The sequence below is a fragment of the Pecten maximus genome, chromosome 11, assembly GCF_902652985.1.
Source record: "Pecten maximus chromosome 11, xPecMax1.1, whole genome shotgun sequence".
Classification (NCBI taxonomy): Eukaryota; Metazoa; Mollusca; class Bivalvia; order Pectinida; family Pectinidae; genus Pecten; species Pecten maximus.
In genome coordinates, this window is record NC_047025.1 from 6,224,085 (window position 1) to 6,248,313 (window position 24,229).

Genomic DNA, 24,229 nt, shown 5'->3' on the forward strand with positions numbered 1-24,229 from the left:
TAATAAGTGACACTATATCTGAACTTTGACCTCAATGTTATTGTTGTTGATCAAGCATGTTCGGTTTGGTGGGTACGAGGACATTAACCTAAAATTTATTTTTAGCTACAGCATGCGTAGTTACAAAGCCCTCAACACAACATACACACGTATACACAACTGGAACTATGAGCGCTGTGATATTCCGGAATCATCCGGCTGTGAATCGATCAAGGTATTGCGTCATCCTTACTGCACACAGAGAATCGAACTGTTTTATTTTATTTCTAGTTAAGTTTCATATTACGTGGAAGCTTCATCGAAGCACACTGAGAATGATTTATTATCAACGATTTATTTATAAGAATTTTCCCGGATTTCATACAAGAGGTGTGTCAGAATTGAGCATTCTGATTGGTTGACTGGGACAGCGCCTCCAATATGATGTAAACAAACCATGACCAGCTGTTACAGAGCGCTAGACTCCATGAACAACAAAACGATTCAAATACAGATCATTATTATACATGATCTGTATTTTAATCTGACTGCAGTGTACCAGTATACATTCTAAAAAGTACATGATTTATATTAATTGTTGCTACCATCCCGGACATTCGGAAACCGTCGACACTTTCCGTAAACGATTATCGTTTACGGAAAGTGTCGACGGTTCCTGATGTCCATCCTCGACACCATCCCAGAATTGCAAACAGAGTGTGGTGGATAAAATCAGAGAGCTCCGAATGTCCATACATGATTGTTGGACATTGTTCTGCTATTCCACGCACGGCGGCGCTGTTGTCTGGTCGATAAAATGAGAGAGGTATGCATATGAGAGAAAATCCACAGCACCACCTTGTCCGCTCGTGGTCGTACTAACACCAAATTATATCTCATAAAATTCTCAGCATAACTACGCGAGCTTCAATTAACATACCCATCTATCTCAAACTTTCATATCACTGCTTACCAATAATAAATAAAATGCCGGCAAAAGGATCAAACACGATCATCAAATGACATTGACCTTTTGTCATTGACTTTCGTTTTATTCCAACGAACTTAAGTTGCTTTATGCCAAAACTTCTACCAGCTAAGAAATACAAACCTTGACCTTGGCCTTGACCTCTGACCCAAAGGCGACAATTTCTGTTTAGTTGCATCAAATGTGCACAGTATTACAATATAATAAATATGGTTCAACGAAAATATTCAGATAAAAATCGCAAAAAGAATCACATTGCCGGTTTGTGATAATAATTCCTTTATCAAATAATGTAATATCCATTACAAAAACAGAACGATACATATAATAGGAATTTTCACGAAATTTTATTGAAATTATTTAGGAGATATGATATAGAAACTTTAATATCCATGATTGCCGATATTCGTTTCCATGATAACAGGAATAAGAAAGTGGGAATTCCGATATATCAAAAGATCTCAAGATTAATTAATGAATTTCGAGAAGGTACACCCCTTATTGTTACAAGAAAGTAGAAAACGATTTTTTAAAAGATCTATCAACATAAAGAGCACTTATAAAACACAAGATTGGAGTTTTGCTCCTTAATAACAAAATTGGGTGTATTCGTGGTAACTGGAGCAAGCAGAGAGAGGACCGTCGGTAGATAGCGGAAGGGATTGCAGGGTTGGGTAAGGGATAGCGAGGGGCGGTGACTACTGCACTGGGGGAGGGGAATGCGGGGTAGGGTAAGGGATAGCGAGGGGCGGTGACTACTGCACTGGGGGAGGGGAATGCGGGGTAGGGTAAGGGATAACGAGGGACGGTGACTACTGCACTGGGGGAGGGGAATGCGGGGTAGGGTACGGGATAGCGAGGGGCGGTGACTACTGCACTGGGGGAGGGGAATGCGGGGTAGGGTACGGGATAGCGAGGGGCGGTGACTACTGCACTGGGGGAGGGGAATGCGGGGTAGGGTACGGGATAGCGAGGGGCGGTGACTACTGCACTGGGGGAGGGGAATGCGGGGTAGGGTAAGGGATAGCGAGGGGCGGTGACTACTGCGCTGGGGAAGGGGAATGCGGGGTAGGGTAAGGGATAGCGAGGGGCGGTGACTACTGCACTGGGGGAGGGGAATGCGGGGTAGGGTACGGGATAGCGAGGGGCGGTGACTACTGCACTGGGGAAGGATAATGCAGGGTAGGGTAAGGGATAGCGAGGGGCGGTGACTACTGCACTGGGGGAGGGGAATGCGGGGTAGGGTAAGGGATAGCGAGGGGCGGTGACTACTGCGCTGGGGAAGGGGAATGCGGGGTAGGGTAAGGGATAGCGAGGGTCGGTGACTACTGCACTGGGGGAGGGGAATGCGGGGTAGGGTACGGGATAGCGAGGGGCGGTGACTACTGCACTGGGGAAGGATAATGCAGGGTAGGGTAAGGGATAGCGAGGGGCGGTCACTACTTCACTGGGGAAGGGGAATGCGGGGTAGGGTAAGGGATAGCGAGGGGCGGAGACTACTGCACTGGGGAAGGGGAATGTAGGGTAGGGTAAGGGATAGTGAGGGGCGGAGACTACTGCACTGGGGAAGGGGAATGTAGGGTAGGGTAAGGGATAGCGAGGGGCGGAGACTACTGCACTGGGGAAGGGGAATGCGGGGTAGGGTAAGGGGTAAGGGATAGCGAGGGGCGGTTACTACTGCACTGGGGAAGGGGAATGCGGGGTTGGGTAAGGGAAAGCGAGGGGCGGAGACTACTTCACTGGGGAAGGGGAATGTAGGGTAGGGTAAGGGATAGCGAGGGGCGGAGACTACTGCACTGGGGAAGGGGAATGTAGGGTAGGGTAAGGGATAGCGAGGGGCGGAGACTACTGCACTGGGGGAGGGGAATGCGGGGTAGGGTAAGGGATAGCGAGGGGCGGTGACTGTACTGGGGGAGGGGAATGCGGGGTAGGGTAAGGGATAGCGAGGGGCGGTGACTAATGTACTGGGGGAGGGGAATGCGGGGTAAGGTAAGGGATAACGAGGGGCGGTGACTACTGCACTGGGGAAGGGGGGTGCAGGGTAGGGTAAGGGATAGCGAGGGGCGGTGACTACTGCACTGGGGAAGGGGAATGCGGGGTAGGGTAAGGGATAGCGAGGGGCGGTGACTACTGCACTGGTAGTTCCAGGAGTAAGCAGGGAGGAGATTTAAACTGGAGGAACTAGTTCAAAGGGCACAAATTGAAGATGTATTAGGATATTATTATGTTTGTGAAGGATATAACGAGTATAAATCTTTTGCAATAAACTAAACTATAATCACTAAGAACCTTCGATATGTGAAATATGGAAGAGAAAGGAGCATGGAAGGTTACCGCAAGGCTCTTAGGAAAACAGATGTGTGAGATGTTTGGGCACTAAAGTGATTAAGTCATTATAAACTTATGTACGAAATTAAAATTCTAAATCTAATTTGTAGAAGTCTATACGGTAAATATACACTCCAACACACTCCTAAAATTATCATCTGATAATAGCCAGCTGTTGCAGTCACGTGATCGATAAAACGATCATTCATAATTAGCTAATTAGTATTGGGGGACATACAGGGAATATGTACGGTACATGTAAGTCAATATTCACATCATTACACGTATCAATTGACAGGACGATAATATAGAAATACACGGACTATTCATTTCACGTGAATCACCACCACCACCACCATCAGCATCAGCATCACCATCACCATCACCATCATCATCATCATCACCATCACCATCACCACCACCATCATCATCACCATCAGCATCAGCATCACCATCACCATCATCATCATCATCATCATCACCATCATCACCATCATCACCACCACCACCATCACCATCACCATTATCATCATCATCATCATCATCACCACCACCACCACCACCACCACCATCACCATCATCATCATCATCATCATCATCATCATCACCATCACCACCACCATCATCATCACCACCATCATCATCATCATCATCATCATCATCACCATCATCATCATCACCACCACCATCATCATCACCACCATCATCATCATCATCATCACCATCATCACCATCACCACCACCACCACCATCACCATCATCATCATCATCATCATCACCACCACCATCATCACCATCACCACCACCATCACCATCACCATCACCACCACCACCATCATCATCACCATCACCACCACCACCACCACCACCACCATCATCATCATCACCATCCCCACCACCACCATCACTAATCATCCTTCGGATACCTAGTAATGTTGGATACTCGGTAAAAAAAATCAATGATTACACAAAACAATCGTTACTCCTTCAGTGTGTCCCCATCGACCTCGCAACAGTTTGTATAATCGATCACGATATCTGATGTAATACCCAGCATTTCCCGCCGTTTGATTATTTCCCGGAAATGCCCGAAATGAAACTAGCTTGGCTCCTTCGGATAGCGTGTTCTGCAGGCTAGGTGTAAATTGTACCTGTTGCTCCACTGAATGATCGTAAAAGACGACTCAATTTAGGATATTTTCTATCCTTACTTAACTACTTTCTTCTCTCTAATGTCACCTTGACATTGCCTCACTTTTTCACAAATGCTTGACATACAAAAAAACCAATGTACTTTTGTCACTACCATTGGTCTCATCAATATGTAACTTGACACGTGACTTTTTCATGAATGAAGGATTACAGTTTGAGTTTAATCCTTAATACAGGATGCTTTTCATATGGTGACCATGAAATTTTCAAAATGACACTCTATTAATCAAGTGGGCGCAGGCGACGGAAGACCTCTGTGGAATTCTAGTATTTGAGAACACATATTTACATCACTAAATTCTGGTAACGCTGCAAACGATACTAATTAAGTCTTTAATTCTCGGAAATCATATACATATATGCTATTTCTTCCAATAGTTGGTTATTTCCTAAGTTGTTGAGTTGATCACCCCAAAGTATATGGATGAAAATTATATCTACATTTCGACGGCTGTTATCAAGTATGCATTGACGAGTTATGCCCCCTGACAAAAACTCCATACACGTATTGGCGGACGAGGCGAGTCATATATTGATTCATTAACAGACGAGGCGAGCTATTATATACATGTGTGTTTTTTGCAAGATGGAAATCGTACCGACCGGACATATAGCAACACTTGATCAGAACCATTTAATGATCATTTAAGGCCAGATTGAGTTAAACCCCTTGGGTGGAACTTGAGAAGTTCAAAATGTGAAATGTTTACGTACGGTGACAGACAAAGCACAACGGCTATAGGTCACTCTGACCGTTCAGGTCAGATTACCTAATTACACCGGATGGTAGGGCTACTGTCCAGTACTATCGAGACTCACCTCTCCTCGGGCGACCCAGAACTTCCCCCGTCTGCCGCCATCACTGAGGGTCCCGCAATCGTCCCTGGAAACGGGGGATACAATGTCTTTGACGTAACAATATGAACTGCATCACCGATGAAAGCAATTGATGACGTCATAGACTTGAACAATCATTGATGACGTCATAAATACAACGGAGCGGTCCACCATCCAAGAGCTGACCACGCTCGACGTTGCTTTACTTTGGTACACAGACACGACCTTCAACCTCACAGCCACAAAAGCTAGCTACAGACAATGCAACTGAAATGCCCATATTATGTGAATTACATGATTTTGTACCAAAATATAATCAATTCTGCCATCTTCATTATTGTTATTTTTCGTTTCCATGGCTACTGTTGCGTATTTGGATAATTTTTGCCTCCAAGAATCTTCCAATCGACATTCCTTTATTATCAAATTAAGAGTACAGGTATTTAGTAAATTGTTTAGTTTACCACTAGATTTTCTGTCCCGGGGAATCTGCAATTCATTCACGTCAACCCTAGTAATATTTAGGCCTAAGCTGATGAGATTATATGAAAATATTTACTTGTGTGTTCTTTCCTGTCGTTGGGAGCATTCACGATTGCATACTTGTTGTCATTGATATTGAACTTTATTGGTAGTAGCCTTCCACTTTTGTCAGAATGAGAAGCTATAATCTCACAGTTGATTTTTAAAAATAGTGACTCCGGAACTCTGTGCTGTACCAGCACTATTGATTACCCCCCTTGCAATTATGCTTTTATGAAACGTGCTATAGTCTCTGTAAACGAATTTCCTGAACTCAAACAATACTTCCATTTATTGTTAATTCCATGTATAAAACCCGTTTCTCTTTTGTTTATCGACTACGCCCTGAGAGATGATTGTAAGTCAATTAATTTTGCTGGATATTGTATGTACTTAACATCCTCAGAACATGTATACTTTGTACAGAGAAAAATACACACATGCACAGACATATTGCATTGCCAAACATATAATTTGAATTTACACACATGTACAACCGTACATATATTAAACACACACATGCACCTCACATACTGTATTGACACACACCCATACTATAAATTTACACACGTGCAACTATACCTGTACATATATTAGATACACACACGCACCTCACATACTGTATTGACACACACCCATACTATAAATTTACACACATGTACAACCGTACATATATTAAACACACACACGCACCTCACATACTGTATTAACACACACCCATACTATATATTTACAAACATGTACAGCTATACATATATTAGATACACATATGCCCAGACATATTGCGTTGACAAACACATATGATATGAATTTACACACATGCTCAACTGTACATGTACTTAATACACCTATGCACAGACATATCGCACTGACATACATCTATAATATGAATGTACACACGAGTACAACTGTGCAAATATTAAACCTACACATGCATCCCCTATGTATATACACACATTTGTTTTTTATAATTAATTATATACATTATATAGTTTATGTTGTTTTGACTGCATCAAATATGCACCTCTACTTATACTACATGTCTATAATATATACAGATGGAGAGTAATAACATATGTAACATATTGTTATCTGTACATATTGTAAACGTAAGATATATATGAACACTTTCTACTGTTTGTCCTTTGTGCTTCATCCATACAAACCGTGCATGAATATGAAAAGAATTCTTATTTTTATCATGGCACTGTTTCTTTGCAGATACATTGATGGCATCTGCCGAGGAGTAGACATTATACAATTATTGCCCTTGTTCCGGGTTGACATGAATATTTGACCACCCGAGAGGTGTCATGTCACCCGAGGGCGTAGCCCGAGGGTGACATGACACCTCAAGGGTGGGCAAATATTCATGTCAACTCGGAACAAGGGCAGTAATTGTTTTATTATACCGAAAAAAACATAAGTGAATTAATTTTGGTATCAATAAGTTTATTTATTACTATCAACAGTTTTTAAGAAAAGTTTTTAAGAGGTACCCCATCGTCTTTCTGGACCCGGCATAAAATTCTCCCAGTTGAACTTTCAATGTATGGACGTCGAAGTTTTCACAATCCTTTGGTCTAGGCCTACCTGTTGCAGATAGGAAATGTCTAAAGGAATCCACGGCCACATTGATGACCCTTTTGGTGTTTTTAGAATCCTTTTCTTGCAATAATTTCGCCAATTCCTCCTCTGTTGGCAGACGATAGCGTCCGCCGGCAGCCATTGTTGTTGTCAAGCAGAATACTCGGAACTTCTCTGATTCGACTACTTTTGAAGACGTTACGGAAGAGAGTTCCGAGTTGGGGCTCACGAGAGGGTGACATAACGATTTTGGAGGGCTCACGAGAGGGTGACATAACGAATGTTTTTAATCACGTGACATGGTTTTCACTAATCAGAAGCTGTGATACAAGTCTGAGGTATAATAACACACGAAGATGGCTGGGCGTGTCCTCCATGAAATTGTCTAAACATTTTGTCTGCCACCTTTTATGTGACTGTCTGGTTGTTATTGATTGGTTGCTCGATCTCTCCATTTTCTCTCCGTTCTTGTTTGAGGAGGAACCTCCAGTGCTTCCACATTTACCTCTGTGACTGCGCTTCTCTGGTTGTCTGTTGTTTTATTTGTTTGATTGCTTGTTTGCTTGGTTTATTGCCCAATGAACAGCCAGGGTCATTTTGAGACGGCGTTTCCTTGTAGTAGTTGGTGACTACCTCACTGAATAACATACGGGAGGCCCAGCGCATGCCACACAGAACAATTAGGGTAAATTGTCTTAGCAAAGGACACAATCACAACACCACAGACCGGTTGTTTCTCAGATTTTCGAGAAACACTAACCGACACGGTTTGGGAGCGTCGAACCACGCACCTCGGATTTTTTTCCCGGGATTACGTGGCCGGCGCTCTAACTGACTGAGCCATCGTGACCCCCTCTGTTGTCTGCGGGAGGACTGGCATATTTTCATCGTCACTGATTTAATAATCACCAATTGGCATGCTTATTTCATACTCACTAATGGGTATGCTAAATTTACAATCGCCAAATTTTATTGGACATTTTATTTCCATTTAATCATGGAAAGTATCTAAGGAAACGCCGAATTATTCGCCATTTCCCGTGAGGTTATGACGTCATCACAGTGACATGCAATGTACATTGTACACGTTTTACGTATATATGATGTAGTTATCACCATTCATAACAGATTTTGTAATATATTACAATATTTACATATGTATTATTTGTTGATATATATTTTGTTTTCGCCAATCTCTTCTGCTGTTTTATATATAAATATACATGTATATAATTATTTAATCATTATTTTAGTCGATAGTAATTTATCATTTTGTTTGGACCTTTTCAGTGTAGATGGGTCATTGAGAGTGTAATACTATTTTGACTGACGACTTCATTTTTTTCAACATCCATGAGGTCATAAAAACATTGTGCGATTCATAATAAACATGTCCAAAAAGCCAATGTTGTTATGACCTCATGAATGTTGAAAAAAAAAAATTCCATTCCTTATATTTACATAATGATTATTTTTCTATTTTATCTGTTAAAGCACCTAATAATAGAAAATGCATTTTTTCATGTTTTTACCTGGAAATGACGTCGGAGAGAGAACAGCCGTTTTCGCGGAAACTGTGAGACAGTTCTTGGCACGGTCTTAGCAACCGTCATAACAACAACACAAACAAAATTTAGTTATTAGTTATTCTGTGAGATTTTTGGAGTGACTTTAATGTTTTGAACATTTAGGAGACCGCAACAACATCGGATTGATATATATTTATATATGATAAATATTACATGGATCGTGTATATTTAAAAGAATACGAGAAGAAGAAAACATGCGACGGCGGAGAGAGCTACCCGTGGTAACGCGGTCCTCGGCATTACTACACATTGTGATGAGGCTTATCTTGTTATGAAAAATGAATACAGTTTTCGCCAATGCTTTCAAGCATACTGAATGCGAATACATTTAATAATTAATTGTCCATTGTTTGGATGCAGAATGCAACTTTCTCATTGGTTGAGTTTTTCTTTTCATCCTCTATGACAAAAACGTAAATGGCGCGAAAAACGTGCCGTCGAAATGGACGCTGCGTATTTATTTGTTCAAAATAATCCCTTATTAAATAAACAAAATTGTACATAAAACATGTTTTAAATCTGAAATACAGTTTTAGAGATTAATCAAACGCAGTCAATATTGATCAAGAATCATAGGAGTATGAAAAAATTGTTTGACAACTTTTGTAAGAATCCGCTACGCAGATTCATACAGTTTGCAAACATTTGTTTTTCATACCCCTACAATATTGACATCAATGATTAAATGCAGACCATAAACAAAATAAGAACACAGAGACTTTAATACATTTTTATTTCTCTAGCCAGTATGATAATCGTCAGTTAAGTAAATATCCGGAGAATGAAGAACTATTCAAAATATATCCGACTCCTCCATTATACATGGCATTATACACGACCCGAATGCTCACTCTGTCGTTTACGTTTAGGTAGACCATGACGGTGTTCGAACCACTGCTTTGGCGTCGGTACGGATTGTAGACAACCAATGTTGAAGTGAGCGCTCCGTTAACATATAATTGTGTAGTTAACTCAGTAGTACCGCTGATGAGTAGGGACCAAGTGAAAACGTAGACACCCGGCATACCACATTGGAAAGTCCCACGGGAAGGATCATAGAAGTGTCCTCTATTCAGTTTTTGATCTTTAAACAGGATCACCATTCCATTTTGAAGATTAGAAATTGGAGGATTCACAAACGCTGAAAATGCGATCTTCGTGCTTGTTCCTGGGAAGAAAATAAAAGAATGTATAGACATGGTGTGTTTCCAACGTTCGTTCATCCGGCGTCATAATATTTGGTCGCTAACATGATTGATGTAAATATTGTAACGATCCTGGATACACCAATAACCAAATATGATGTATATCATCTTGTAAAAATGAATGTATTATGTAAAATTATATGGGAAAAGGGCTTAATATTAATAAAATATGTTTAAATCAAAAATATATAGTATGAACTATAACTTAGTGGTAGATGGTAAGGGGCTGGTCATGAAAAAATAACTGATGAATATCGTATGTCTTATGTTGTCGCAAAATTACAAGTGCATATATAATGGTATTATACAAACTGAAGTCTGTCCATAACATTTCAGGTTAGGAATATATATACATATGTAGTTGTAACATTGTACAAAGACAGACATGATGTCAACAGTTATAGGGGTTTTACTGTCGGCGATTCAGAAGCTTTATGAGAAAATAATCTACAGGCGGCTTGCTTTATTTCCAAAGATAAAAAATGTTTCGTTCTAAATTCCAACAAGGATTCCGTCGTGGTTGTGGAAGTATTACGGCAGGATTCATTCTTCATGGAAGTATTTCTCGCTATATGGAGACGTCTTCTACAGTATGTGTAGTTTTTTCTGGACAGCCGGAAAGCATTAAGTCGTGTTTAGATTTAAGGACTCTTTAATAAACTTAATCAGTTAAGAATGAATGCGAAAACATTCAGGAATTTGTATAGCAAGTTCCAAAACGTGAAAGCCAGGACACTATATGGTAGGGAAATGTCGGAACTCTACTGCGTCACAAATGGACATCGGTGAAGGGATGATCATATCGACTAGGATGTTTCTCGTCATGATTGATGGCCTAGCGCAAGAACAACATATGTCGCAAAAGGGATTACTGATTTAAAACGTTAATATTCCGTTTATATTATTAGCGGATGGTAGTTGCGTCATTTCGATAGTAATACAGCGTTTCAATGGCTTCAAGATATTGTATACAGCTATGTAGATGTAGATGGAGACTAAATTACAACACATACAATAGTGCGGCTATACTGTTTTCGTCCTGAAAGAAGTTGGTTTGTTTTTGTTTAACGTCCTATTAACAACCAGGGTCATTTAAGGACGTGCCAGGTTTTGGAGGTTGAGGAAAGCCGGAGTACCCGGAGTACCCGGAGAAAAACCACCGGCCTACGGTCAGTACCTGGCAACTGCCCCACGTAGGTTTTGAACTCGCAACCCAGAGATGGAGGGCTAGTGATAAAGTGTCGGGCACACCTTAACCACTCGGCCACCGCGGCCCTCAACCTGTAAGAAGAGGTATTACAATGGCAAATGTAAAAATATCGGTGGGTCATGATCGAATTCTAACTGAAATCTCTGAAATGTACACCGGTATTATATCTAACGAAAATTTGAAAAGCTATCAAGCGGTGTGTGAATCCATTAATGAGAACCGAAAGAAATGCAATAGCATCATCTCGATCCGAGTTCACAAAACTGGAATGAACTCCTTTACAAGCGTGTCTATAAGGGTATTTTTATCTTCTCCTTAATTTGGTTGTGAATTGTGGTGCAACTCTTCCTTGAACGACATGGAAATATGATAATCCCTTCATTAGGAATACGTGAAGGCAATGGCGAGATCTACCAATCCAAACTTTCCTTTGGCATAAGTTATGTACATACAGGAGATAATATCATTTTGTGGAAACAAATATTTAAAGACACATACTCCCAAAATAATATTTAAAAATATTTACCTTTCGACCTCTTTACTGTTTTCAGACTTAATATGTATTTGGGAGTATGCGACTTTATTGCTTAATTTATAAAATATACGTCCAGCAACTATCGCTCTCTAGGATTCATATACTGGGATGTGTATATGATTAACACAATGTAGTATGAAAAAGTAAAATATAGAAACGTTCTTTACAGTATAATTCAACGAAATACCATTGAAATATCCATTGAAAATTTGTAAAACGCGTAATACAGACAAATGAGGAGCAAAAATGGAGGGAAAGTCTGGCAGCAAAGGACAATCTTCATATTTTCTCTAGAGTTGGCGAAAAACTAGACAAGCATCCCTTGTGGAGATCATCTAAACATAATGAATAGGAAACACGACAAATTGTCTGAATTGTTAATCTGTCTGTTTGTCTCAGAAACTGCTCAGGTCGTCTGCAAATTATGTGGTAAATCCGCCATTGACATAGTTGTCCATTTTATTATAGAATTCCATATCCGGAGAATTAATGGACGGATATTATGAAATGCATCTTAAAATAAAATACAATTTTAATATATGTATTATTTGTTGATATTGATTTTTTATTCGCCAATCTCTGCTGCGTTTTTATAACAGTTGAGTGTAGACTAAATGCTACACCCAAGTGCACTCCGAGTGCTCTCCATTTGGACTTGGAGTGCACTCCGAGTGGACTCTTGACTCTACCTGGAGTCCTATAACACACCATTTCTGCCCCGGGTCTATAATCAGACTATATCGTTTATATATTTTAATACTTTGATGCATTAAATATATATTTATTTTGGTTTATAGTCATTTATCGTTTTGTTTGATACTATTTCGTTTCATACCCATTTTACTCACCATTTCTTGACCCCAATGGCCATTTCGATGTTGATGGGTCGTTCAGAGTGCAATGAATACTATTTTGACTGACGACTTTATATTTGAATGTTTGTCGTGTATTAAGAAAAGAACACAGAGACTGTAATTAAGTGTTTCATTTCTCTAGACAATAAGATTATCATCAATAAAGTAAATATCCAGAAAATGAAGAATGATACAAAACCGTTCCGTGGACACCGCCAGTGTACTGGACACGAACGTCAACCATATCGTTCACACTTAAATTGAGTATGACGGTATTCGTACCACTACTTAAGTGTAAATCAGGACTATCGACAGACAAAGTTGCAGTTTGCGCTCCGTTAACATATAAATTTGTAATAAACTCGTGACCTTCATTAACGCTTATGGACCAAGTGAAAAGGTAGACACCCGGCACGCCACATTGGAAAGTCCCACGGGAAGGATCGTAGAAGTGTCCTAAGTTCAGTTTTAGATCTTTAAACACAATTAACATTCCACTTTGAAGATGACTAATTGGAGGATTCACAAACGCTGAAAACGCGATCTTCGTGCTTGTTCCTAGGAAGAAAATGAAAGAATGTTCAGGCGTGGAGTGGCTTCTAACGTCTGTTCGTCCGGCGTCATACTATTTGAGTTGATTGCTGCTAAATCTGATAGTGATATGACATGACATTGGGTTAAGTGGGAGGGTGGGAGGAGGAGGAGGGGGGGGGGGGGGGGGGGGGGACAAAGATGATTCCTCAAACAAATGACTTTTCATACATGTAAGGTCACAGTAGTCGAATGTACCAAGATATCATCGCCTAATAAACAATTGCTTGTGTTAAGGTCTTGAATTCATGAGCTGTAGAACAAGAAGTCGATACAATTTATCTTGTTTATACATTTTCAACAACGGCATTATTTTGCATTAACAAAGGAATTTTAGTTCTTTGTGAATACGTGTTATGTTTCAATGTGTAAAAATATACTAAATATTCCTACCTGTAATACTCTGTCCCGGTTCTCCTTTTTGTCCTGGAGATCCTACGAACCCTCTTTGTCCTCCAATTCCCGTCTCACCTAGTACGATTAAAAACAAAGAATGTATTACTGACTGCACAAGGGAAATCTTTACTTACAGTTAGCAATTATCATGAACTGTCATTCAAATGTCATAGTGATCTACTATATAGAAAGTAAAAATCGATTAAAGGAATGTAAGATATGAACTAAAAACTTATACACAGACCATTGTAAAAAGCATAATGAAAATGAGAAATCATATACGCAAACCTTCTCATTACATCACTATGACAATATAGGTCAAAGGTAAGCAATGTCACATGATAAAATTTGAAACGTAACACATCTATGAATGTGCCTGAACCATTTGGAGTTGCCGTATTGATTATCAGTATAATCAAGGTCGACACAATGACTTCGATCACCTCCAGTGTTACCTTTAGCACCCTTTACACCTAGGTATCCCCATGCTCCAGTGTTACCTTTAGCACCCTTTACACCTAGGTATCCCCATGCTCCAGTGTTACCTTTAGCGCCCTTTACACCTGGGTATCCCCATGCTCCAGTGTTACCTTTAGCGCCCTTTACACCTGGGTGTCTCCATGCTCCAGTGTTACCTTTAGCGCCCTTTACACCTGGGTGTCCCAATGCTCAAGTGTTACCTTTAGCGCCCTTTACACCTGGGTGTCCCAATGCTCAAGTGTTACCTTTAGCGCCCTTTACACCTGGGTGTCCCCATGCTCCAGTGTTACCTTTAGCGCCCTTTACACCTGGGTATCCCCATGTTCCATGATTGCCCTTTTCGCCTTTACTGCCTGTGTTATACATTTAAAGGAACATAAGTTAGTTCAAATACAATTATGTAGTAAAAATAACTGCAACTGAAAATACAAACTTTAAAGGGGCATTCCTTCGTTTGAATAAAGTTTAGCTCGTCAAAATTATACTTACTGAAAAAGATGTATTTTTTCCAAGAAGTAGATGTTATAATATTTACATCAATACAGCAGCTATACTCTCAAGATAAACCAAAGTTTTTCTAGTATTAAGTCCTGAAAATTCTGAATTCGACCCAAACGGTATCACAAATTACCACAAAGACCGAGGTATTTGTCTACAATGCACCTTTTTGTGGTACATTTCGACGTTAATTTCATTACATGCAGGCACAACCACTCATATATTCATCGTTCGGACATAGATTTCATCAATAGAAATTGTGTATATGTTTCTGATATCCGAACGCAGACATGTCCCTTAAAATATCACTGCAGCATCATTTCCCGGCTTTAGAAATGTATCAAGTTATGATATTTGTATGCGAATTTTTACACAATGCAGGGCTTGACAAGTCGTATTTTCAACTGGGGAGATGTTTTGATAGGTTGACGTGCCGTAGTCGAAAGAACACAAATATCACAATTTAGAGTTCAAACATCTTTGTACTTATGGCTAGTGGCTACATCATTGGTTTTCCTGCTCCATTACCTTCTAAAATACCATAGACTTCAAATACACATTTGGTCATCACAGGTTGAAATAAATTTCACAGTTTACCTTTTCATATTTTCTACAGTAAAAGTTACTTTTGCCAAACACGTTTGAATTGAATACACAGGATGAATCAAATGTTTTGTTCTGTTGCGATTTCCCCTTCGTTATCTAATAACCCTAGTAAATATTAAATCGCTCGGTTAGATAAAACTTCTTTAGCTCGATCGTTTGACAAGAAAGCCACAGGTCCCTGCCTCGATGCCTGGCGGAGGCAATGATTAAATTAAATTCATGATGGGCTCTGTTATATTGGCGCCTATTGACTCGGAAATTATATTCATTGTTACTTGTCGAACTTAAGCTCGATCGGTAGAGCTCAAGACTAGAAAGCCGTGCCGCACTGTCGTTCTTCGCTTGACGCATTGCCGTACTGTCGCTCTTCGCATGACACATTGCCGCACTGTCGCTCTTCGCATGGCGCATTACCGCACTGTCGCTCTTCGCTTGACGCATTGCCGTACTGTCGCTCTTCGCATGACACATTGCCGCACTGTCGCTCTTCACATGAGGCATTGCTGCGCTGTCGCTCTTCGCATGACGCATTGCTGCGCTGTCGCTCTTCACATGACGCATTGCTGCGCTGTCGCTCTTCACATGACGCATTGCTGCGCTGTCGCTCTTCGCATGACGCATTGCTGCGCTGTCGCTCTTCGCATGACGCATTGCTGCGCTGTCGCTCTTCGCATGACGCATTGCTGCGCTGTCGCTCTTCGCATGACACATTGCCGCACTGTCGCTCTTCGCATGACGCATTGCCGAACTGTCGCTCTTCGCATGGCGCATTACCGCACTGTCGCTCTTCGCTTGACGCATTGCCGTACTGTCGCTCTTCGCATGACACATTGCCGCACTGTCGCTTTTCACGTGGCGCATTGCTGCACTGTCGCTCTTCGCATGACACATTGCCGCACTATCGCTCTTCACGTGGCGCATTGCTGCACTGTCGCTCTTCACGTGGCGCATTGCTGCACTGTCGCTCTTCGCATGGCGCATTACCGCACTGTCGCTCTTCGCTTGACGCATTGCCGTACTGTCGCTCTTCGCATGACACATTGCCGAACTGTCGCTCTTCGCATGACGAATTGCTGCGCTGTCGCTCTTCGCATGACGCATCGCTGCACTGTCGCTCTTAACATGACGCATTGCTGCACTGTCGCTCTTCGCTTGACGCATTGCCGTACTGTCGCTCTTCGCATGACACATTGCCGAACTGTCGCTCTTCGCATGACGAATTGCTGCGCTGTCGCTCTTCGCATGACGCATTGCTGCGCTGTCGCTCTTCGCATGGCGCATTGTGTCTCTTTGCATGGTGGAGGTGCCAATGCGACAGCGCGACAAGGCTGAACTCAGCCACCTATACTTTTCAAAAAGCTACTTTGATATAACAAGGGATAGGTACAATAATCATATAACATATTTTATATCGATAGTGTATATATTATAAGAAAACTTGTCATGCCACATCGCCGGCAGCATATACACTGCTTATAAACAATGATGCATGGCGTGTTATATATCATAGATTTGAAAGAGTTCTGTCCCTCTCATTGCTGATTTTTATTTGTTCCGGATAATTTATCCGCCTTGGTTCTAAGTTTACAAGTTTACTTATCTGTAGTTTTAATCATGTGCAATGAGATGTTTGTTTTGAGGAGAATTGAAATGGAAGAGGCAACACGTGATTTTGAAGTTTGTCAGGCCGTTATCGGTTATAGGTGTAGAAATAATTCTTCTTAACACCAACAATAAAATGGAGATCAATAACAGCGTCCCAAAATGATCTCTTGTCAGGTAAATATACTGAATAGGCAGCTAGATTACGATATAATATACTTTGAGTTGCTGTAAATGATTACATAAGAACTCATTTTTTTTGGAGGTTGGCAATAGAAAGAGGATATCTAAAAGTGTCTTCAGAAATACTAAATATATTTCACGAGAGGGGCTAACAGTTTGATATTCTTAACGAGTGCGAAGTACGAGTAAAAATATCTAAAGTAGCCACACGAGTGAAATATGCGATTTGTATTTGGCTTCACTTAAAGCCATATACTCCCAATTTACCAAACAACCTAAAATTCTAGTTGCACACATGTATTAATGGCAATCCAAGATTCCCATTCACGCTCTCCTAACATTAAAATAACCACTGGCCTGGACACTTGACCTGGGGAGACCTTGTGACATCAGTGTATACAAATAATTTGCCGCATTTATATTTATCGTCAGATTTGACACGGGGCCGAAAACGAGGCTATAATAACGTGCACTGCACATAAACTACACACATGGTCATTGCATACGTGAATATTGCCTAATCATGCTTTCATTTAAACATATTAACAGAATATCCGCATAATACCCAGGTAACTGAACACAATAAACAAATATAGTTTACATTTAAATACTTGATTTTAAAATGCAGCAATGTGCATACAAGAAAACATCGATAAACCTTTAGTTCGGAGAAGTTGATAATGTTCAAAAGCTAACCAGCAATCCAATAGACGTCCGGCAAAATCGGAATTCGAGTCTATTCCCTTTTCTTCTCTCTCTAAATTCTAACGAATCATTTCCTTTCCTAAGGAAATACTCGGGTTTTACCGATTCCACTCACTTTTGCGTCAGGTCCCCGCTTTCGGCGTTCCACCATTTTGTATGTACTGTAAATACCCCGTTGCATTGTGGGACTATTTTTCACAGAAAGTTGGTCCGGCAGGCACGTACAGTTATTATTTTTGGGAATTCCCCTATACTTTCATAAATACACATTTTCTTTCAGTTTCTGATTCACGATAGTCTGTTAGGTATGTTTCAAGTCCGAAAACTGTAAAAAGCTCAAAATGTAAACATTGATGTTTTTTTGGGAGTATAGTGCTTTAATATACTGTTAGCTATCCTGTTTATTACATTAGTATAGCAAAATCTACCGGGCAGCTTTAAAGTTCCCGTTTGTAAGCAGTGTTTTGATTGTCAAATCAGAAAAAAAAAAAATTTTCACTAGTAAAATATCACTTTTATAGAATGAATTATTCTCGATATTTCACTGGTAAAATGTCATCGTATATGTAGTTGGTGTTGTATAAATTATTCACAACATTAATTAAACGACATCATACCTGTCGCTCCAATGAATCCCTGCAACCCAATGTTTCCTTTGGGTCCAGCTACACCAGGGTATCCGGGTCTCCCAGTATCTCCTTTAGGCCCAGCTACACCAGGGTATCCGGGCATACCATCGTTTCCTTTGGGCCCAGCTGCACCAATGTACCCCGGCCTCCCAGAATCTCCTTTGGGCCCAGCCACACCAGGGTTTCCGTTATCTCCTTTTGGTCCGGCAATCCCAGCTACCCCCATTTCCCCTTTCGGCCCAGCAATGCCGGGTATTCCAGTGTCTCCTTTGGTACCTAAACCGCCCTTTTCTCCTTTATTACCTGAAATATTGATATGATGTGTTACTTTCGAAGTCAGGATGGCCTGTAGCCATCGAGTTTCGTCCTCAGGGGTGTACTACAATTTGCTTTAAAACGTTAATGCTACTGGGTGTTTACTTTCTTTACCCACCATTTCTTAAGCCTAATGACCTTTCTGTATTGATGGGCAGTTAGAGTTGTACATTGTAACGAGTTGAGATAGGTTACGAGTTGTACATTGTAACGAGTTGAAATAGGGTACGAGTTGTACATTGTAACGAGTTGTATATTGTAACGAGTTGTACATTGTTACGAGTTGTGATAGAGTATGAGTTGTACATTGTTACGAGTTGTGATAGAGTATGAGTTGTACATTGTAACGCGTTGTACATTGTAACGAGTTGTACATTGTTACGAGTTGTACATTGTAACGCGTTGTACATTGTAACGAGTTGTACATTGTAACGAGTTGTACATTGTAACGAGTTGTACATTGTTACGAGTTTTACATTGTTACGAGTTGTGATAGAGTACGAGTTGTACATTGTAACGAGTTGAGATAGGGTACGAGTTGTACATTGTTATTGTACATTGTTACGAGTTGTACATTGTAACGAGTTGTAATAGGGTACGAGTTGTACATTGTAACGAGTTAAAATAGGGTACGAGTTGTACATTGTTACGAGTTGTGCAATAATATGGGATTGTGTCCCCGTACATCACATGTATTTCATGCAGATGAACTGTGAAGCTAATGCAATAAAAGGATTTGAATTTGAATTGCACATTTTTTTTTTTTTTTTTTTTTGTATTTTGTGCGGTGACATACATTGAAAAGATTTGAAAAGTTTTAGATATGTTGCAAGCTGTGTACTATCAAAAGTTGCACAACTAATGATTTTTACAGGATCAAACAGTACAAGGTAACGAAAAATCTCCTACAAGTCGTAAATATTTTTATGACATTTTTGATGTAGATAATCTTGCTAAAATCAATGATTGGCCGTAAAGCGAAACAATAGAATACAATACAATAAACATTGTAATATGATACAATTCGATTGTCAGTATATATATATATATATATAGTTGAAAAATATAAATTCAACACGACAACTGTTGTGTTTTATATTTTTTAACTATTTAATCGATACACAAAGTATCTACAAGTTTTATTCTATATATAGAATCTACAAGTTTTATTCTATATATAGAATAAAACTTGTAGATACTTTGTGTATCGATTAAATAGTTGAAAAATATAAATTCAACACGACAACTGTTGTGTTCCGCTAACGTGTTCAGGCCTAACGGCCCCTGGTGTTATTATATTGTATGTGACGTCATAATGTGGTAACCAAGACGTTAAATAAATGAATCGCCTGAAGATGGCCGTTAGGCCTGAAAACGTTAGCGAAACACAACAGTTGTCGTGTTGAATTTATATTTTTCAACTATAGATATATAGAGGATATCTAACAGTGTCTTCAGTAATACCAAATATATTTCACGAGTGGGGCTAATATTTTGATATTTTTCACGAGTGCGCAGCACGAGTGAAAAATATCAAAATGTTAGCCACACGAGTGAAATATATTTGGTATTACTGAAGACACTGTTAGATATTCTGTTTATTACATTTTTTATCAACGAAAAACCTACCCCGTATGCTAACTAGGCCTACAGCGATGATTTGTAAACAAAAAAAGTAGTTCCCCCTGTCCAGGTGCCGACATATATGTCGGGCTTTCTGATTGGTGAATTATTTTGGTATTTTCTAATCATTAATTTGATTGGTCAAATCAGCAAAAGTGATATTTTTCACTAGCGAAAAATATCACTTTTATAGAATGAATAATTTTTGATATTTCACTGGTAAAAATGTAATAAATATATATATATAGGTATGCCGTTACCATGATTGCCTCGTATTCCTCTGTCTCCTTTAGGACCAATTGGACCAGGTTCGCCTTTGTCTCCATCTTGGCCTGTGTAACATAATCAAATCTGCCACAAGTCTTGCGTAATGCTGAATTATAATAGTGAGTTGTTTGTTAATAAAATGTACCATAGAAATTCAAATAAAACCAACATCCCATTGTCGATGCTAACAATTCAAATACCCAATTATCAATTATCACAATCAGAGCGTAAATTATATCATTGATGTATAAGGAAATTTCTTTGAATTGATATTTATTATACTCATCAACATTTGTTAGTTTACAGTATACATGTAGTTTGTTGTGCGGTGTTTCCTTCAATATCACTGTTTAACATATAGCAGTCACCAGCTAATTGTCTACAGAGCATTGTTTTGGGGACATCCAATATAAATGTACATGTATCAACACATCCAACATAAATTGGAAGTTAATATTTAAAAGGCAAAAAAGAAAAAAAAATTAAACCGCATCATAAACCTGTTTCGTCCTTTAGGACTCTTTAGTCTTACTAAGAATCTCTAGATATATAGGAATAAAATAAAAATTAAAAATGCAAAAATGTACAATTCTATAATATAAGACTTTAATCGTAAACACATTGCCGCTGAAATCTAAAATATGTACAATCATTACAATGTTTGTAACAATGGAACTTGGAAATTGTCTCTGAATTTGCGGTAACCTAAAAAAAAAAAAGAAAAAACAATAAAAAAAACAAAAACAAACAATCAAACAAACAAACAACAACAATGGAATTGAAATTGTCTCTGAATTTGCGGTATTCTACCGCAACAAAACAAACAAACAAGCAAACAAACAACAAAAAACAAAAACAAAAACAAAAACAAACAAAAAACAATAAAAAAACAACAATGAAACTTTTTTGTTTTGTGTGTGTGGGTTTTTTTTTGCGGTAGGATACCGCAAAAACACACCACACAAAACAAAACAAAAAAAAACCAAAAAAAAACCCCACACAAACAACAAAACAACCAAAAACCAAAGAAACGCGAATATGAATGTGCTAGGGAAATAACAGAGCAGTTTTGTACACAGATATACGCCATCCTTCCATCACAGAATGTTCCATCCATTCCAGGCCATTGTGTCTCTGTTTGATATTTACCATCCATCCCGTCATCACCATTAAATCCGCCAATGCCCGCCGATCCTCGTTCCCCTTTGTCACCCTTATCTCCCTTGTCACCTGTTACAAAGTTTATAAAATTATAGAAATTATGTTGTTGTTTTTTTTTGTTTTTTTTTAAACAAATACCATTGTATTTTTTGTGATACAAACGCATTATACATCTAACTTGAAAATTACAGGAATATGGGTGAATAATTTTTCCTAACTCTAAAAATACTTTCTACAAAACATTGATTATTCGAAAAGATATGACCAGGTAATTAAAACGTTCTATACTAAGACAAACAAAAGTTACATTTAAATCTTAACAATCATATCTCGATACTCCTGATCCGTGACAGTACACAAGCTCAAACACGATTTAGGGGTCCAATGGAGTATTACAATGAGCGCGAATCTGTTAGAATTTCGTTGAAATATAAAGTGTTGGTTCGAAATGTTTGCCCGGCTGTTATGTTTAATTCAGTATTCTGTAATGGCAGAAAATATTTCGAGAAGAAACAAAGAAGATGAAGAAAATGACATCAGGGAAAAGAAATCACCATCCAATCCATCGTCCCCGTTGAATCCTGGGGTACCAGCGTCTCCTCTGGAGCCCGGATCGCCTTTGTCTCCTTTCGGACCGGCCTTAGCTGCGGATTACAATAAAACACCCCGTTACATTATCTATCGTAGGGTTAGCTGAAACATTTCTACTGTTGTGTTTCTCTCCTAGTAAGACAAACAGACAAAGTTGAGAGCATATAAGCTTTGGAGATTTCCATGCAGAAAACAATTGAATATTTTTGGTTATTCACGGTCTGGTGACAGCAACCATATCATATACTGTAAACGTGGTTATTTTCGCGGGGGTTAATTTCGCGATTTCGATATGTAAACTATACGCGTTGGGGTAATTTTCGCGATCAAAAAGGACTCCGTGTAATTAGCGCAAATTTCCACGTTTACAGTATCACTTGATTAGATAGTAAATGGGAAAATAATTCGAAGTATTTTAATCGGTGCAGCATATTTGTTCAATTTCTTTTGGTTAATGGCACGAAAGAACGGAGGGAAATCCTAAAATCTGCCCCAAATGGGTTGCCGCCCACAACATACAACGGGTAGTTGTGGGTATACGATACATACAAGGTAATGTTAAGAATATCAACCCTCATGATTTTAAATTTCACAATTTCTCTTCCATACACATTAACCGTTTCTTTACGTTCTTGTCACGCCATTCTGTGTTCAATTTATCCCACAACGCACTGTAAAGGGTAACCGCAATGCATTCTGGGGAAAATTGTTCTGTTCTTTCTTCGGCTAGGTGGTGTCCTCTCCCCTTGGCTTTTCAATTTCAAATCGTCAAAATTATTTCAAGTTAAAATGAATTCTAAATCTATAACTCAACCTGAAAACTTCTAAATCTTAATTAACATAACCTGAATCACTTACGCATTGTGTTTCTCCTTTGTGACGTCACTGGTCCAGAGATCGGTACATTGAGTTGGTTGATATGTTCCGCCGGTATTTGCCTATCAACGTTAGGGTCAATACTGTTTGGGATGATAATTTGTAACAAACATTCGTTCAAAAATAAGAATAATAGAGATCAAGTTTTAATAGTTTATGCGAGGTATAGTAACGATATGTTCTCTGAAGAATTTGACATATTGCGAATATTGTAAAAATGGAATTGGTAACATGCTTACGATATTCAAAGTTTAGTTATAAGTTGCACTGAAGTAATTCAGCGCCGCGAGTTTCTCAAACAGTTGATCAATGAAATAATAATGAAAAAAAACTCTTTATAATTATCTTCAGAGCAAATCGATAATACAAATTAATGTGTTATGTAAACATTGTGAATTCCTTACATGTATCAACAATAATAGTAAATAAATAAGCTGGACTAATTTCATAAAGATTATACTTAACACACAGAAAATAATAGCTTTGACCAAAAATTTCTTCAACTATTGATTGGGTCAGTAAACAATATAAACATGCAACATGCACATGGTCATCCATAGACAGACCGAGTCTCATGAAAGTCTACCATGTCGTTTGTGAGAAACGGAACGGACAAAAGTACGGAAGAGAGGAACAATTTAACGGGCTTTTCACCTACATTTAATGTTTTTACCAGTAAAAACTAGTGCTAAATGTCTGAAAGGCATTCATCCCAATTTTAATATTTGAAGCCTGAAAAAGAAACGGTAACTTGGACAAGGGGAGGTAACTCTTAAAGTAAATTAAGCAAGATTTGCTTCCCCTTGTCCATCATATCGATATGTAATTCTTTGACAGTATTGAAAATATTTCGGAACGCT

At 39.2% G+C, this 24,229-nt stretch overlaps 1 protein-coding gene across 1 annotated transcript; it reads right to left on the reverse strand.

Annotated features, from left to right (window-relative positions):
* Positions 1-9,633: 9,633 nt before the first annotated feature.
* Positions 9,634-23,355, reverse strand: LOC117337794 (otolin-1-A-like). The gene is made up of 8 exons (XM_033898910.1): positions 23,352-23,355; positions 22,457-22,546; positions 21,891-21,971; positions 20,735-20,806; positions 18,525-18,839; positions 14,604-14,666; positions 13,831-13,908; positions 9,634-10,210 (listed from the first exon to the last, which is right to left on the reverse strand). The coding sequence occupies exons 1-8, from the start codon at positions 23,353-23,355 to the stop codon at positions 9,801-9,803; spliced, it is 1,113 nt and encodes a 370-aa protein (XP_033754801.1). The 3' UTR covers positions 9,634-9,800.
* Positions 23,356-24,229: the final 874 nt, after the last annotated feature.